At 35.4% G+C, this 15,000-nt stretch overlaps 1 protein-coding gene across 2 annotated transcripts in view; it reads left to right on the top strand.

The window, feature by feature from the left end:
- ccser1 (coiled-coil serine-rich protein 1) overlaps window positions 1-15,000 on the top strand; it is a 143,096-nt gene that overhangs the window by 43,466 nt on the left and 84,630 nt on the right. For both annotated transcript variants that reach the window (XM_056463474.1, XM_056463475.1), the window contains exon 6: window positions 12,600-12,741. In XM_056463474.1, coding sequence (XP_056319449.1) covers window positions 12,600-12,741 — 142 coding nt within the window. The remainder of the gene's footprint in view (window positions 1-12,599; window positions 12,742-15,000) is intronic.

Genomic DNA, 15,000 nt, shown 5'->3' with positions numbered 1-15,000 from the left:
ATAGCGTGACCGCAGTATAACTCGCACTTTTTCCCTCTATTTCAGCCATCATTCCAACACAGGCATGCGCGCTTAAACCGAAAGCAGGAGATGCATCTCTATAACAACCTCTCGCGACACAACCTCTCAAATGCGGCGCCTCGTGATATTTGCAAACAAAACATATGAATCATATTTAATATCATTTGACCGTAATGTAGGAACGCCACGAAATGTAGCGAAGAGTAATGATTTTTCTCTAATAATGTACTTGAGTAAGAGTAAAAGTACTCCTATTTAAATGTAATCAAAGTACACATTACCCAATAATTTTACTCAAGTAAATGTAACGAAGTAAATGTAACTAGTTACTACTCACCTCTGCTAGCAACAACAGTGACAGTTTCTCTGATCTAACCACCGATCCTGCAAGCGACGAATTCAGATCACTCATTTCCAACTTATGTGTGTGTGCGCAACATGGATGGAACTCAGCTCCTCTAGTGCAAAGTTAATATGTGATTAAAAGAACAAAGGGCCAGTCTTGCCTAATGCTAATGAGGATGCTAATGGCCTGATGAGAAAACGGTGCTAATAGATGTAATACAAAACGTGGGCTCACCTGAGGGAGTCTTTTACATCTGACAGATGCCAGTACAGAACTCCAGTGCTTTGCCTCTCAACAACTTTAAATAACATGCTGCCTCTAAATGAGAGCTCACGCAGGGGGGGACGACAGCCTGCTAAGCGGAGGTCATATGCATAAAAGATCAAATTTAGACTCTGTGTTTGCTGCGGCATAATCAGATCATGGCCAGAAATGTGGTGATAATGGGTATTTATGTAGCGGGCTGGTGCAGGTGACTTGATGATTATGCTATGTAGGTGTTACTCTTAGTATAAGCGTTCAGACAAAGCTGCAACTGAAGCATAATGGAAAGGCCCTGAGGTCAGCAGCTTTTAGGTACATCTTGTGGCAAAGTGTTTCCCAGGATCTGATTAATAACAGTATTGCATCTTCAAAATATAAATGGATTTTGTGGTATCATAAATAATATTTAGGCTTTGTGCCAAAACTTTCTGAGCTGCATATGTGGACATTATTTTAAGGGGTTCATAATTATAAATTGAATGTGATTGCAGACTCAAAATGGATGGAGAAAATCATCATCAGAATTATTGTCAATGGCAGCTGTATGTTCCTGCCTATTGGGTTAATTAGATTTCATACATATTGCAGCATTTAAATTAAGTTAATGTTTCTTTAGCCACCATCAGACGGTTTACTTTGTTGTCTTACTAATTATAATGATGCACATGGCAACTTTTTGAGAAATGTTGGTAGGCGACTTTGGGAAATGGGCAAACAGGTAAGACACAGGGTGTATTATTATATAATATGATTGTTGTCTATTTTTATGAGAAACGTAGCCAAGCAACATCGCTCTCTGAAAAATTGCATGGCAACATTGCACAAAGTCGCCACGGTGAAATATAAGCACTACTTTTTCCTTGTTGAGGTGAAAGGCAAGAAAATTTATGTATCGTGCAACTTATGCCCAAAAGAGTCTCTCTGTGTTGGTGACAAGTATTTCTAATCTAATGAAGCACCTCACATCGTGAGGCCACAAAATTAGTGGTCAAAAATACAGGAGATAACGGGAGCTCTGCTACCAAAGCAGGAGATGAAGCCACGGTGTTCTAAACCATCTATTGTTTTTTATTGTGCAACTATGCTAATGATAATATAATGATATGTTGGATTTGATTGTTGTCTCTCACATTGTTCCACAACAACATTAAAATAGTGTAGATTAGTGTACAATGTTTTATATGTTTCATATTTATTTGTCGTTTGAAAAATTAGATTTTTTTAAAAAGTAAAGGAACAGTTACTTTTCCTCATAATTAGTTACTTTTATAATTATGTAACTCAATAACCTACTCGGTACTAACTCAGTTACCTTTTTATGAGAAGTTACTAGTAACTATAAATAATTACTTTTTACAGGAACGGGCCCAACACTGATTATCAGCATGAAAGCAGTTTTTTACAGTTAAAAAAATGGTTGTTTCCAATTAAGTTGAATCAAATTAACCTTATTTTAACTTAAATTATTTAAACAAAATTAATATTGTTAACTTTAAGTTAAAATTAGCCTAAAACATATTCTTAAGCCTTATTAGAGATGGGAATTGTTTAGGTTTTATCGATACCAATACTAATGCTGATACTACTTGTTAATACCATTTCTTATTGATATTATTCTGTATTCTGACCGTTTCAAGGGTTTTTATTACTTTACAGCAGTTTACGAAAGTAAAATTTAAAGTTTACAAAAGTTGGAGCATAAAGTATAGATATACTAAATACTGCATGTTGTTTGAGTTGCATGGCATGTTTTGTTAGAAAAAGTTTTATCATATTAATGATGTTGCCATCTTTGTTCACTATTACACTACTGCATATGATGGTTTTGACATTGTACAATGTAAATACTCATTTGAGGGAGTATCGGTAGCAGTATCATTTAGTCTGAAGCTAATAGGTAATCTGGTATTGACCCAAATACATACCTATCCAATTAAAAAACAGTTCAACAGGGTAACCAATCCTAAAAAATTTTACAGCGTTTTATTTGCATTTTTATAATGAGAAAATTTATAAGTGCAGAATTTAGTTAATCAACAAATATCAATGTTTATCACCAGTGGTGAAAATGCCTCTGATTGGGTATTGTGGTTAAAGGCTGAACTAAAATGTGTGATTAATTATTATTCTCTAAAGTTATCACTGATAAATGTCCTGCTCAGTGTGTGCTTGCGGTGGAGGTTTGGAGTGATTAACTAGTCCTTCAGCTAGTGTTTCATCATCAGACTTTGATTGATAGTACAATTGGTGCCATTGTTGTAGAGCCATGTATGACTAGGACAAGTATCATGTTGAGAGGACTGACTTCTCTAAGGGAGTTGGTAATATATATTAAGTTGGGAAAGTATGGGTTCAGTACAATTATTTAATAATATGCTTAAGAATGTTTTATGCTCACCAGGCTGTGTTTATTTGATCAAATGCAGTTGAATCTGAAATATTGTGAAATGTTATTATAATTTCAAGTAAATTATTTAAATTTGAATTTGTTTTAAAGTATAATTTCTCATGTGAAGGCAAATCTGTTTTTGCTACCACATTGCCACACAATTCTTCATCTAATAATTTAATGTTAAAGAAATATTTCTGAATATGATTGTTGAAAACAAATAAAAAAAAATGCTTTCTTTTGCCAAACTCCAATAAAATAAAATGTTTTTTTTGAATCTCTGAGTGTATCTTTTAGTGTGATGCACTGCCTATGTAAAGCTGCTCCAAATCATTTACGAATGCAGCTCCATTTCTGTTCAGCAGCTAAGTGTTGTCATGATGTGGGCTCCACTTCACAACTTTAAATTACTAGGTTATTGTAGTCAAACACAATGCTTGTTAAAGCAAATCATAGCGGCCCTGACATGTAAAATTGTGATCAATGATTAAATCTAGATAATTACCTGATACATAGAATGACTGTCAAGTAAATAACATCCCCTTTCAGAAAAAACAATAACACTGACAGTTCTGTTAATAAGAGGCGGTATTTAACGCCAGGTCTGTGGCTTTAATGTGTCAGGAAATTGCTTTAAAATTACATTTTTTTTTTCTTTTGGAAAATGTTTCAGAACCATGTTGAATGCCTTAGGTGCCAGAACTAAAGGAAATTCAGAGTTGTGTAATGGTTCGATCCATTGAGGCAAGTTTTAAAACCCAAGTGCAATGTTCCAAAACCCCCAAAACTAAACAAACTCACCAAAATAGCAGGGTTACATAATGAAGTGATGTTGTGCACAGAGGCTTCGAAGCATGTATCAAAAAATTACACATTTCGCAGTAAAGGAGTGTAGCGGAGCTTGATTCGTGTTTGCCATAATCAAGTGATCATTGACGTCCGAAGCTTCATTTTCGCCTATACCCACGTGACTGCTTCAAATTTTGATTTAAAGGTTTAAACACCCTCGTGGGTTAGCGAGAGATTAGGCGCCGATCACATACATTTCTACTGTTTCAAAGCACTGCACCGGTCCCACGCACAAGTAATTAATCTAGAATACAATAGTGATTTATAGTAAAAAAGCTTTTGAACCATACTAAAGTGTATTAGTGCATTATTTACAACTATTTTTAACGAAGGCCACTGCATATTTTCATATAGCGTGTAATGTAGGCCAGCTGGCAAGTGCAGCCCAAAAGCCTCATTCAAATAGCCTCCTCCTTAGAGCATTCGCCTCCCATGCAGGAATCACCGGTTCGATCCCTGCTCGGAATGAGTGGGTGGGTGGAGGACCGGTGGGAATACTATTAAAGTAAATACTTTTAAATATCTTGAATTTTACCACAGTCATCTGTGGTATAACGTAACATACCTTACATGTAAAAAAACTATAGTAATTGAGAAATTTGTTTATATTACTATTGTTGTATTACTGCATGAATTAAATGATCGGTTGTAAACGTTTGACACTTTTGCAACACAGTGCTTTTCCACACTTTAACCAGCAGAGGTCCTCATTGAGCTCAGTTTTTTTTTTTTCTTTTTTTTTTCCCGATACAATTGAGTCTCACGGTTCACTGCTTCAGAAAGTTTCATTTCACCATCACTAGGGTTACACAAGCAAAGCCAGACCAGGAACAAAAGCAACATGAGGGCTAATGTACCAAATATTAGGGATCACATGACAAGACACAACCAATCAGAAATGAGATGCATGACCAAGACAACCAACAAGGAACAAGACACATGGCTTAACAAATCAATTAAAGAAAGAAGGAACAGTTAGTGATGGGAGAAATTAAGCTTTTTAAACTTTAATACAATTGAACCAATTACTTCGCTAAATGATTCCCTGTTTCGAAGCAGTCGAAACAGCACATGGTAGCAAACTCATGGCTAAACATGGATTAGAGATTACTTTTCAAACATATTGCAAACTTTAAATTGAAAGTATGACCAGAAATGCATTTGGCTCATCATCTAGTCTCAGTAAATAGTAAGGGCTCTAATTTGACGATCCATGTGCAAAGTGCAAAGTGCAGGGCGCAAACGCATTAAGGGCGTGTCAGAATCCACTTTTGCTAATATAAGGACAGAAAAATCCGCTTTGCGATGTGGCGCTGTTCTAAAAGGGTTGAGCTTATTTTCTTAATGAGTTATAGGTGTGTTTTGAGAATAAACCAATCAGAGTCTCATCTCCCATTCCCTTTAAGAGTCAGATGCGCCGCGCCATAGCACATTTGCTATTTACATGACGGACTTTGTAAGTGGAAAAACTGAACCCGTCACTAGAGAGAAAACGGTTAAACAGAGCATCTGCAGCGCGAGAATGAGAGATAAGCCTCCTCATTATCTACTTTCACTTTCGCTCTCGTGGATAGGGAACCCTTGTACGCACAGACATCCATTAGCCTATAAATAATTAATTTCGTTTGTTAAGCGCAAAGATTTGTTTCAAAACTTTTTCTATATTCAGTTTTAATTTCCAGCAAACGAATAAATGAACAATAATAACGAAGTGTGTTCAAAAAACTTATATCCAAATACACATGCTGTGGCCCATATGGTCTAAAACCTGACAGGTGGGCAAATCTAAGCTTGTTTTTAATAAAACAAATATAAATATGGATATAAAAAATAATACTGCTGATAATGATAACATTATACAAAAGCAAATTGTTATGAATAAACTGAAAAAGCCCCCCGAGATGAAGAAGGCATGAAAGTATGGTTTTATATTTATGTAGGGTAGAAAATATTATGGTTTGTAATATTTTAATCCTTTATATTTATATCCTATATATATCCTTATTATATCCTATTTTAATTCTTTTTCATATGTAAAGACATTTGCGTATTGCTCTACATCTTGTGTGTATTAAGTAATGTGTAAGCGAGGCGCACAACTAACGCGCTCTGCGCTGGACTTTAGACCGGCTTTGTTCTGGTATATAGAACAGACTATTATAGTTTCTCAAATTATCAACGCGCCAGCAATGCGCCTCAATACGCCTCCCTTTTTAGACCAGAACGCCTGTGGGCGCACATATGAGCGAAAATGCATTTGCTATTTAAACAGCGTGGCGAAAATGTCAAAACGACTCTTGCGCCAAGCTGAAACTAGCAAACAACAATTGCGTCGCGCCTTGCGCCATATTGCGCCGGGTGTATTATAGGGCCCTAAGTGTCTGCATAATAAGCATTCTTTTATAAATTTTCAAGGATTATATATTGTTTGTTTTAATTCAGGCTCATTCTGAAAACATACCCCTATATACATTTCTGGAGAGCGTAAAATATGTTCCAGGAGCTAAATTTTTTTATTTTCCGAATCCACCAGAGGCCGCTGTGTACACTTTTTCAGATCTCAAATTTCTCCCGCGAGTGCCATTCGCGCCTGCTGTTCTTTCGTAAATCCACCAGAGGTTGCTGTCGACTGACTGACTGACTGACTGACCAATTGACTGACTCACCCTCCCCCTTCCCTAAACCCAAGCAATAGTGTTTTCAAAAGCACAGATTGATAGATTTTTACCACGTTTTCAGATTTTACCACATTCTTACCCTGTTATTTACTTGTTTATTTTATGTTTGGCTTCTGCTTTTGTCTTACCCGCTTTCTGGGATCGTTCTTTGCGAGACTCGAACCCCATCATCGTGGTCAGATCCTCTCTGAGTCTAAAGTCTGCTGACTTGCATGGAGAGCTAACTGGACAAACTGGTAACGGGGAAAGCCGTACAGACGGAGGTAAGCAGTCAGCTGGTAAGCGCGAAAAGATACCGGGTAATACCGCCGCGTAGCGTTCGTTTTAAAGACAAAATGCAGCTGTATGTACTTCTGGCTACATATATAATTTGCGATCTCCAGAAATGTATGCATGACCATGTTTTCAGAATGGGCCTATGTTGGTTTGTTCTATGGTGGGCTCTGCTAAACAGGCCAAAAAGAGACTATTGATTATCATTAAACATTATTCCTTTACATTTTACAAATGTCTCAATAAAACATTTAGAAACCAATAAAACTGATCCAAGATCAGGTAAAATCTGTGAAACTTGTTCAGTGATTCAACACTAAGGGGCGATCTGAATGAAGCAGTGTTATTCATGTGGTTTTCAATGAATTACACAGATCACCCCCAAGTAACGAACCATTGAATTTTTTTCAATGTTTAGAAATAAAACAAAGTCCTTTTTACTGAAATCATGTGACCATGCCAATTTAATATGTGCTTTGAACCAATGATTCAAACAAAAGATTTGTAAATGTTTGGTAGCTTAATAAAGTATCACTAGCAACAGGAGGACAGGAGTTGACTTGTCGACAAAATAACAAGACACCCCAAAACACACCTGACAAGTTGTTAAAACACAGTGTAGAGTCATTTGTGACTACTCTGATTTGACCATGCTCACTCTGATTTCTTTATCTTTTAAGCTGTATAAACAATGTTTCCATAATTCTACTATTGTAATCGATGTGTAGTAATAAATTTTTCCGTGTCATCTTTTGGTAAATACATTCGTAGACTGTGTCATTGTAAAAGAAAATATTAGAGGAATGCGTTAGGTGCATTAGTTAGATCTCAAAGCCAAAAAGAAAGAAAAAAAGCATGCTTTTGCTTCTGGCTTTTTGTGTGTGCAGACACTGAGTTATAAAGGCTCTAATATTTTAATGAGTATGTTGAATGAGCTCCTCTGCTCCTATGCCACGTCTCAGCATGAGGATCATGAATAAGTCAGGATTTTGTCTCTGCTTTCTGAGGCATTTAGCAACACAAGCCGTTTATGAAATCATTCGCGTATTCGCCAAGCAGAAACAATTGAATGTGTCCTTCAGGATGGATAGTATGTTTTTAACAATTCAATGGAATGAGGAACAAGAAAACACATTCCCATTTTTCTGAGAGGATGTTTCGGAAGGTGATATTAATTGACAGGTGGTGAGATGGAAAACTTGTAACCTGCCATAGAGTAGCAAAGTGAAATTTCACCTTTAGTTTTTTTTCCTTGCAACTCCAAGGACACTCAAAACAAAGGCTCTGAAATAAACAGAGCGGTAATGAAAAACGGCAACAAAAGTGTCAGACGTTTGTTTAGAAAACCGACTGTGTTTACAGACTCCGCGACTCTATCATTGGAGGGGTTCCCAGGAATCAATGCTTAATTCTAATCGAAAACTTAGAGGTTTCCTTTTGATCTTCTGTTATCGCTGTACTTTTAGAAAGCATAAATACTTAATTATTTCTCAAGCACTTGAATTAAATTCGATCCGAACGTATAAAAAACAAGTCTGGAAGTTCGATGTGATCCTTCTGTTGAGCAGAATCAAAGTGGCGTAATTAACAAGAGCTCTCGCCTGGGTGTTTTTTTTTTTTTGTGGAGCTCTCTATAAGAGATTACTATCAGTCCAAATACCCTGTGCTTCCTTTGAAGATAACTTTGATATATGGTATTGATATATGGTGGGCTTTTGTTCTTTCAAAAATGAAGGCGAGATTTTGTCTTGAAGAAAGAATTGCTTTACTCATGGTGGTAAGTCTTTGATTTTGTGTTCATCATCTTTGGGTCTGACGTTTTCCCTCCTGATATCAATCCCTTGAAATTGATCCCTTACATGAACATATCATGTCATTCAGTCAAGGTCTTAGTGGATTAGAAAACCTAACCTCTTAACCTCTAATTATGTTTATATGTGGATTAGTATCCACTTAAAATGGCGTGTTACTCTGTATTTAATTTTGAATTCATGCGTATTTTCCCCACTTATGTTTTGGTTACCTGTGCCATTCACTTTCGTTAGGATTTACAATTTTTAATAAAACATTAATTCTTTGTGACAATTAACACAATTAATGTTTTCACACAATATTTTGTTAATTAGCACATTTCTAAAATGCTTAAATTTTCATTTCACATAAGCTTAACCCCATATCAGAATGATTGATCTTTCTTATCTTTTTGCAAATGCTTAAACACAACATGACAAAAAGAATACCTAATGTTCAAAACTCTAAATATAGGGTAAAGCAACAGTTTTACACTGTTTATACTGTTTCTAACTGCAACAGCATCTGATAAAATTATTTTAATTACTTATAATTTAGAATTAGGATGTTTTTTCGTGGGACTTTGGGCTTTTTTTCTCTATCACTTTTTTATTTCTGCCTGGAGGTGGTAACTCTATGATCATCCAGCACATGATCAGTGTTAGAAGACAAAAGTTCCTCCTGGATGCAGTGGCGGCTCAGAGACCCTCAGCTGGAGACTGCAGCAGTAGATCAGGCATGCTAGTGTTTTTATCCATGCACATAGAGACAATATAATGTGTGATGGAGATAAGAACATATGACAGTTCCTGAAGATCATATTGCTTGGGGAAAAACTGAAGCAGTAAAGGTTGTTCTGTGGCTGTAATCATAGGGGAAGCACTTTACAGTAAGTGCTACATAGCTCCTATATACCACCTATATCTGTGCTATTATCTTTTTCTATATAGCACCTTAGGGCTGATTATACTGTACTTCTGCGTCAATTTCATGTGGATTATCCTGCTTTCGCTACCCTTCATCGTGGCTGATGCTGATCCTGATGCACACCTCACTAAAAATGTAACCACACCATGATGATGAGTAGCACAAGCTCTGTGATTGGTTGTCTTGGTAGTGTTGAAGAACGTGGGAGTAGCACTTACAGTAAATTGGTTGATTAGGAGCAAAAAAGCTAATATTTGGAGCTAAAAATATGAAAAATTTCAATACTGAATACTGATTTAATTTTTAATCATTTGTTTTATTTCTAAATATGACAAGCATTACAGTTTTTGTAATTTGATTGTCAGTTTTTTTATTTTTATTTTAAAACATTATAGGGGGTACCATTTGATTTCTTCAGTATATTTGTAAATAATATGTATATAATATGCTGCTTTTCCCAAACATTTATCATAACATAATTTTGTTAAACAGAAGAAAGAAATTCCTAAAAGTTTAATAGAAAAAGTACCTGTAGACATTTTGATATTTATGCCATATTTGTATTCCAAGGCATCCAGTCTGAAGATCTTGGTATGTTGGAATAAATAATGTTTTGTAACCTCCTAACAGTGTAATAGTCTGAGTTTATATATAGATTAGTATCCACTTGTACCAAATGAAAAGCCTGATGAAGAGGGTATGACTGTCCTCTGGAGTGTCTCTCGAGGGTCTTTTCTCCTCTCTGAACCTTTGCCTTTCTGTCTTTTTCAAGAAGCACTCATAATCAAGTTTAATTTGATCCTATTCTCTATGCGAATGATTGATCTGTTCATCTGCACAGACATTTTATGGATATAGTCAGTAGAGTGTAGTCAGTTAAATGAATTTTTAATTCTGAGTGAGTCACCAACAGAAGAGAACGTGATTAAAATGTTTATTGCATTAAATGCTGTAAACTATTGTTTAATAAGTATTGTTTGTAGTTTGGTCTTTGGAGTTTCTGAGTGCGTGAGCATCCTCTGGCCTTTCGGTGGGCATTTGCTTCTGATCACAGAACTGTGCTACCCTGACGAGATGTGCATGACAGTCACAACTTTTGATTAACCGAGACTGCCATTTAGAAGATTTAGATGTTACTAACATGCACTTAATACACCAAGTGAACGATTAAAGAAGACATTTAAATATTTCATACTGTGTCTTTCATCCAGGATATCCTTGAAAATGCTTGAGTTTCAGTCTAGGGTTTTCAAGATTTGAAAAGTGCTTAGATATTTAATAAAGTGCTGGAAAATGTAATGCTGCTTTCATAATAATTGATTTGACTAAGTCTGTAATGCTTAGCTATTTAAATAAAATAAGATAAAGTAAATATATTTCCTTTTACATAAAATGATAACCAAATGCAATGAGATTACCACTTCATGAGTGGTCATGGATGCAATTAAAAGTTAAGATGAAATATGACACATTTAAGATGAATAATTTAAGAGAGTAAATGACTTTAATTCATTGTTGGGCTTGGAGCAAACATGGCATGAAAATATTTTGCTTAGAATACTATACTGTACTCTAGAACAGTGGTTCAACATTCATTTGCGATGTCCAGCAGTTGATCTTCTTACACAGACATGGTGGATTCACCTGATTTGTTGACAATCCATTCCTTGCAGATCCATTCCTTGGCAGTTCATGGGTCCTTCACTGGGCCTTTTCACCTTTGCAAAGAAACTTTTCAAAGATGTCTGTTTCTTACTTATTTTGCTAGCTTGTGGGCGCTCAAATAAGCGAGAGAGTACAATAATTTTTCGAAAAAAAAAAATATATATATTATAAAAAAAAAAACTAAATTAAAGATCGTTCAGACTCGGATAATAAATAGAATGGAAGTAAAAAAAACTAAAACTAATGATTTTTTGTACAGCCCGGTTCCAATTAATCCATGGACCGGTACTGGTCTGCAACCTGGTGGTTGGGGACCACTGCTCTAGAATACTATAAAATACTATAAAAACTTTTTGTACTTAATTTAAAATGCTGGAAAAGAAAATTTCCCTGAAAAGTGACAAAACTGACATATTTTAAAAGCTGAGCCTTTATTCATTTTACAAGTAACAAGTCAAACATAATGTTTAGTCAAGTTCTCCATGAAGACGAAAAAAAACCCCACACCGTTTTATAATCTCTGCAAATGAACACTTAATCCACAACTGTTTTCCCTCTTGTGTGCGAATTAGATGCTGTCAGTGAAAACGTTCTCCACAAAGAAGTGCTGATTTAAACGTTTTTTAGATGTTAGTATCAGTTAGTATACAAAGATACTTATAAGGTAGTTTGGTACAAAACACTTGCAAAATCCATGTTCAGAAGATGTAAGCATGTAAAGCTTGTAGTTTATCACTTCCACCTAAATGGAAATTTTTTTTTAGGTCACCTTATGCTTCTGTTTCTCATCAAATGCTCTCTAGTATCTGACACGCCCTGCACCCTTCAAGACGCTTCTTATTTAATTTTCATTTGATGCACTTGAGCTCAACCACTCTCCCTGACAAAGCTGTGATGAAACAAAATGCCATTGGCTGCTTTTTTAAAAGACCCTCTCTTCTTTATTCAATTGAGATTACGTCAAACATTGAATAAAAAAAAACATTTCAAAAAACTTTACGGGACCTTTAAACTCTGCTCTACAAAATGTACACAAATATCATACATCAATTACAGTATGTTATAATGTAATCTTCACCAGCGAAGGTAGATTGTAAGGATAAGATGGTCACCTTACAATTTTTATAGATGTTTTAAAAACTTCAGTCCAGTGAAGACACTTTTCATTAAAAAAAGTCTTAGCTAAAAATGAAGTTATTTGCATTAAATTCCAGTGTGATTCCTCATCAGATGAGAATGTGATTGATATTGATATTGCATTAAATGCTTATAAATTGCTTTGTGCACACACTCATTTGCCAGTATATGCAAAAAATCTGTTTTTCTTTTGAATTACTAGTGTCAAACCCCCAAAAAATTAGCTCACAGAGTGTTTGTTTGGTTCTGAATGTTCCAGGGAGCAGCGGCCAATGTCTCTCTGTCTGTCCCGTGATGATGAAGCTATACCCGGGCTGGAAGCGCTGCCGTTCAGGCTGATGCAGCAGGACTGCACAGCGGTAAAGACTCTTCTGCTGCGGTTACGCCGGACGCTGCAGGAGGTAATGTTCCACCCTGACAACTGATTCATGAAGCTGCTATGGCCTTCATCACGGGTGCATTAGAACAGGTAGAAGAGCTCTTTATGCCCTGCCAGTTTCGTGCCTCATCATTCAGAGAGAGCACCAGGAAGGAGATCACACATCCAAGAGACACATGCAGTCTGTATGTAGACCTTGGTTAGAGTCGACAGCGTACTTAATGCGACACGAAAACATGAAAACGAGGCTGTGAGAGGTAGAAAAGCATGCTGTTGATCTGTTCAGGCTGTAAATGCTTACATAGAGAGTGTAGTTCTGTGCAAGTTTAATAAATTCTAGCAACCCAAACAACTAGCACCAACGAAAACCAACTGTGTTTCATGTACTAAACAAAATTATAAATGATAAATAAATTATCTTAAATAAAGCAAATACATTTTATATACAAGTATATAAGAATTTCACGCACCAGGGAAATTGAGGTGACAAATGGTTTGTGAGCACAATTAAGTGCACAGAGCATATCATATTATCTGATTATTGTAAGAAATAATTATAAAAGGCATATATATATATATATATATATATATATATATATATATATATATATATATATATAATGCTGAGTTTAGTGGCAAAAATCAGCTGAGGTGGCGTTACGGCGAGCAGCAAGACCTAGCTATCACTCAGGTGGCTATGCACTTACAGTAATTATGCAGAAATTGAATCCTTGATATAAATAAAACGGATAAGTTATAAAAAGATTCACCCTCTCACAGTTGTCACAATAGGTAATATTAGCTATTTACACCAAAGTCTTTTTGTACCAGGTTGTTAACACTTTTTTTTTGTTGCAAAGTTGGCCATTTTAACATTGGAGTTAATAGAAATGTGCTCTATTTTGGAGTCAGTACTAGTGTAGTTACGATGAATTGCAGTTTCAGTTACTTTCGTATTGGTTTCACAAGGAAGAGTGGGCGGTTTTTGCTTGAAACTGCTGTAAGAAAAGCATCTTAATTGTTTAAAGTGTTTACAAAACAAATGCTATTGCACTTTCATTCAAATACCAGCACTTTTTAAATAAAAGTCCTCAATCTACTTTTCAATTCATTTGATTACATTTTGCGTGTAAAAATGCTGGAAAATCATGCGATTTTATTCATGTTTAATTGTTGTCCAGCATTTGGTAATGTTAGTCTTGACATTTACTAATACATTAATAAATGCATAGTCCGCAGAAAAAGAAAACTTTGTCAGTTTACTCACCCTCAAGCAAGAGGTAGGTAACTAATTTTTTTTTAAATATTATCAGACATTGTGAAAATTACGTTGCTCTGTTAAACATCATTTGGGAAATATAAAAAAAAAGAAAAAAAAAGAAAAACAAAGGGGGCTAATTATTCTGACTACAACTGTAAATGCATATAAAACCTATTATGGAAGTCAATGGTTACAGGTTTTTAGCCTTCAAAATACCTTCATGTTCAACAGAACAGAGAAACTCAAAAGATTTGGAACCACTTGAGGGTGAGTAAATAGTGAGTACATTTCCATTTTTGGGTGAACTATTCCTTTAATGTTATTTCGAACTACAGTATTACAGGAAAGTTTCAACAGTACTTCAATACTATTAAAATAACAAAGTCTTTTTTAGGTAGTAACATGCACTTTATTTGGTCACTTTAAAGTAATCACGATACTGTAAATGCTCTTTTTTTTTTTCCTTTGCTCTTAATGATAGTTATTCTCCCCCAGGTTAATTGACCAGAAGCCTCACATTCCCATTCCACATTCCTCTCAGTAGAAGCTGCATGATCTGTTTTACATTCCCTCACAATAACAGTCACTTTCTTCAGTGAAGGTCCAAAGAACGGCGCACAACAGAGTAGCATGAATATTGAAGAGGAAGTTCTTTGGCCCTTTACTCAATCTTCTCATTAACATGCAAATTAGCCATCTTCCTCCAGCGTTTGTAAACTGTGGAGCAAGAATCACAATGACTTCTGCTTTTCTGGCTTGACCAATGATTGTACACAACTTTCTTTCTTTCTTTCTTTCTTTCTTTCTTTCTTTCTTTCTTTCTTTCTTTCTTTCTTTCTTTCTTTCTTTCTTTCTTTCTTGTGCTTTTCTTATTCTTTCTTTCTTCTTTCTTACTTCTTTATCTTTCTTCTTGTCTTCTTTCTTTCTTTCTTCTTCTTTTCTCTTTTCTTTCTGTCTTTCTTTCTTTCTTCTTATCTTTCCCTTTCTTTCTTTCTTTTCCCTTTCTTCTTTCTTCTCTTT

This window comes from Danio aesculapii, chromosome 8 (assembly GCF_903798145.1).
Source record: "Danio aesculapii chromosome 8, fDanAes4.1, whole genome shotgun sequence".
In the NCBI taxonomy this organism is placed as follows: domain Eukaryota; kingdom Metazoa; phylum Chordata; class Actinopteri; order Cypriniformes; family Danionidae; genus Danio; species Danio aesculapii.
This window is presented reverse-complemented; position numbering and strand designations above follow the sequence as displayed.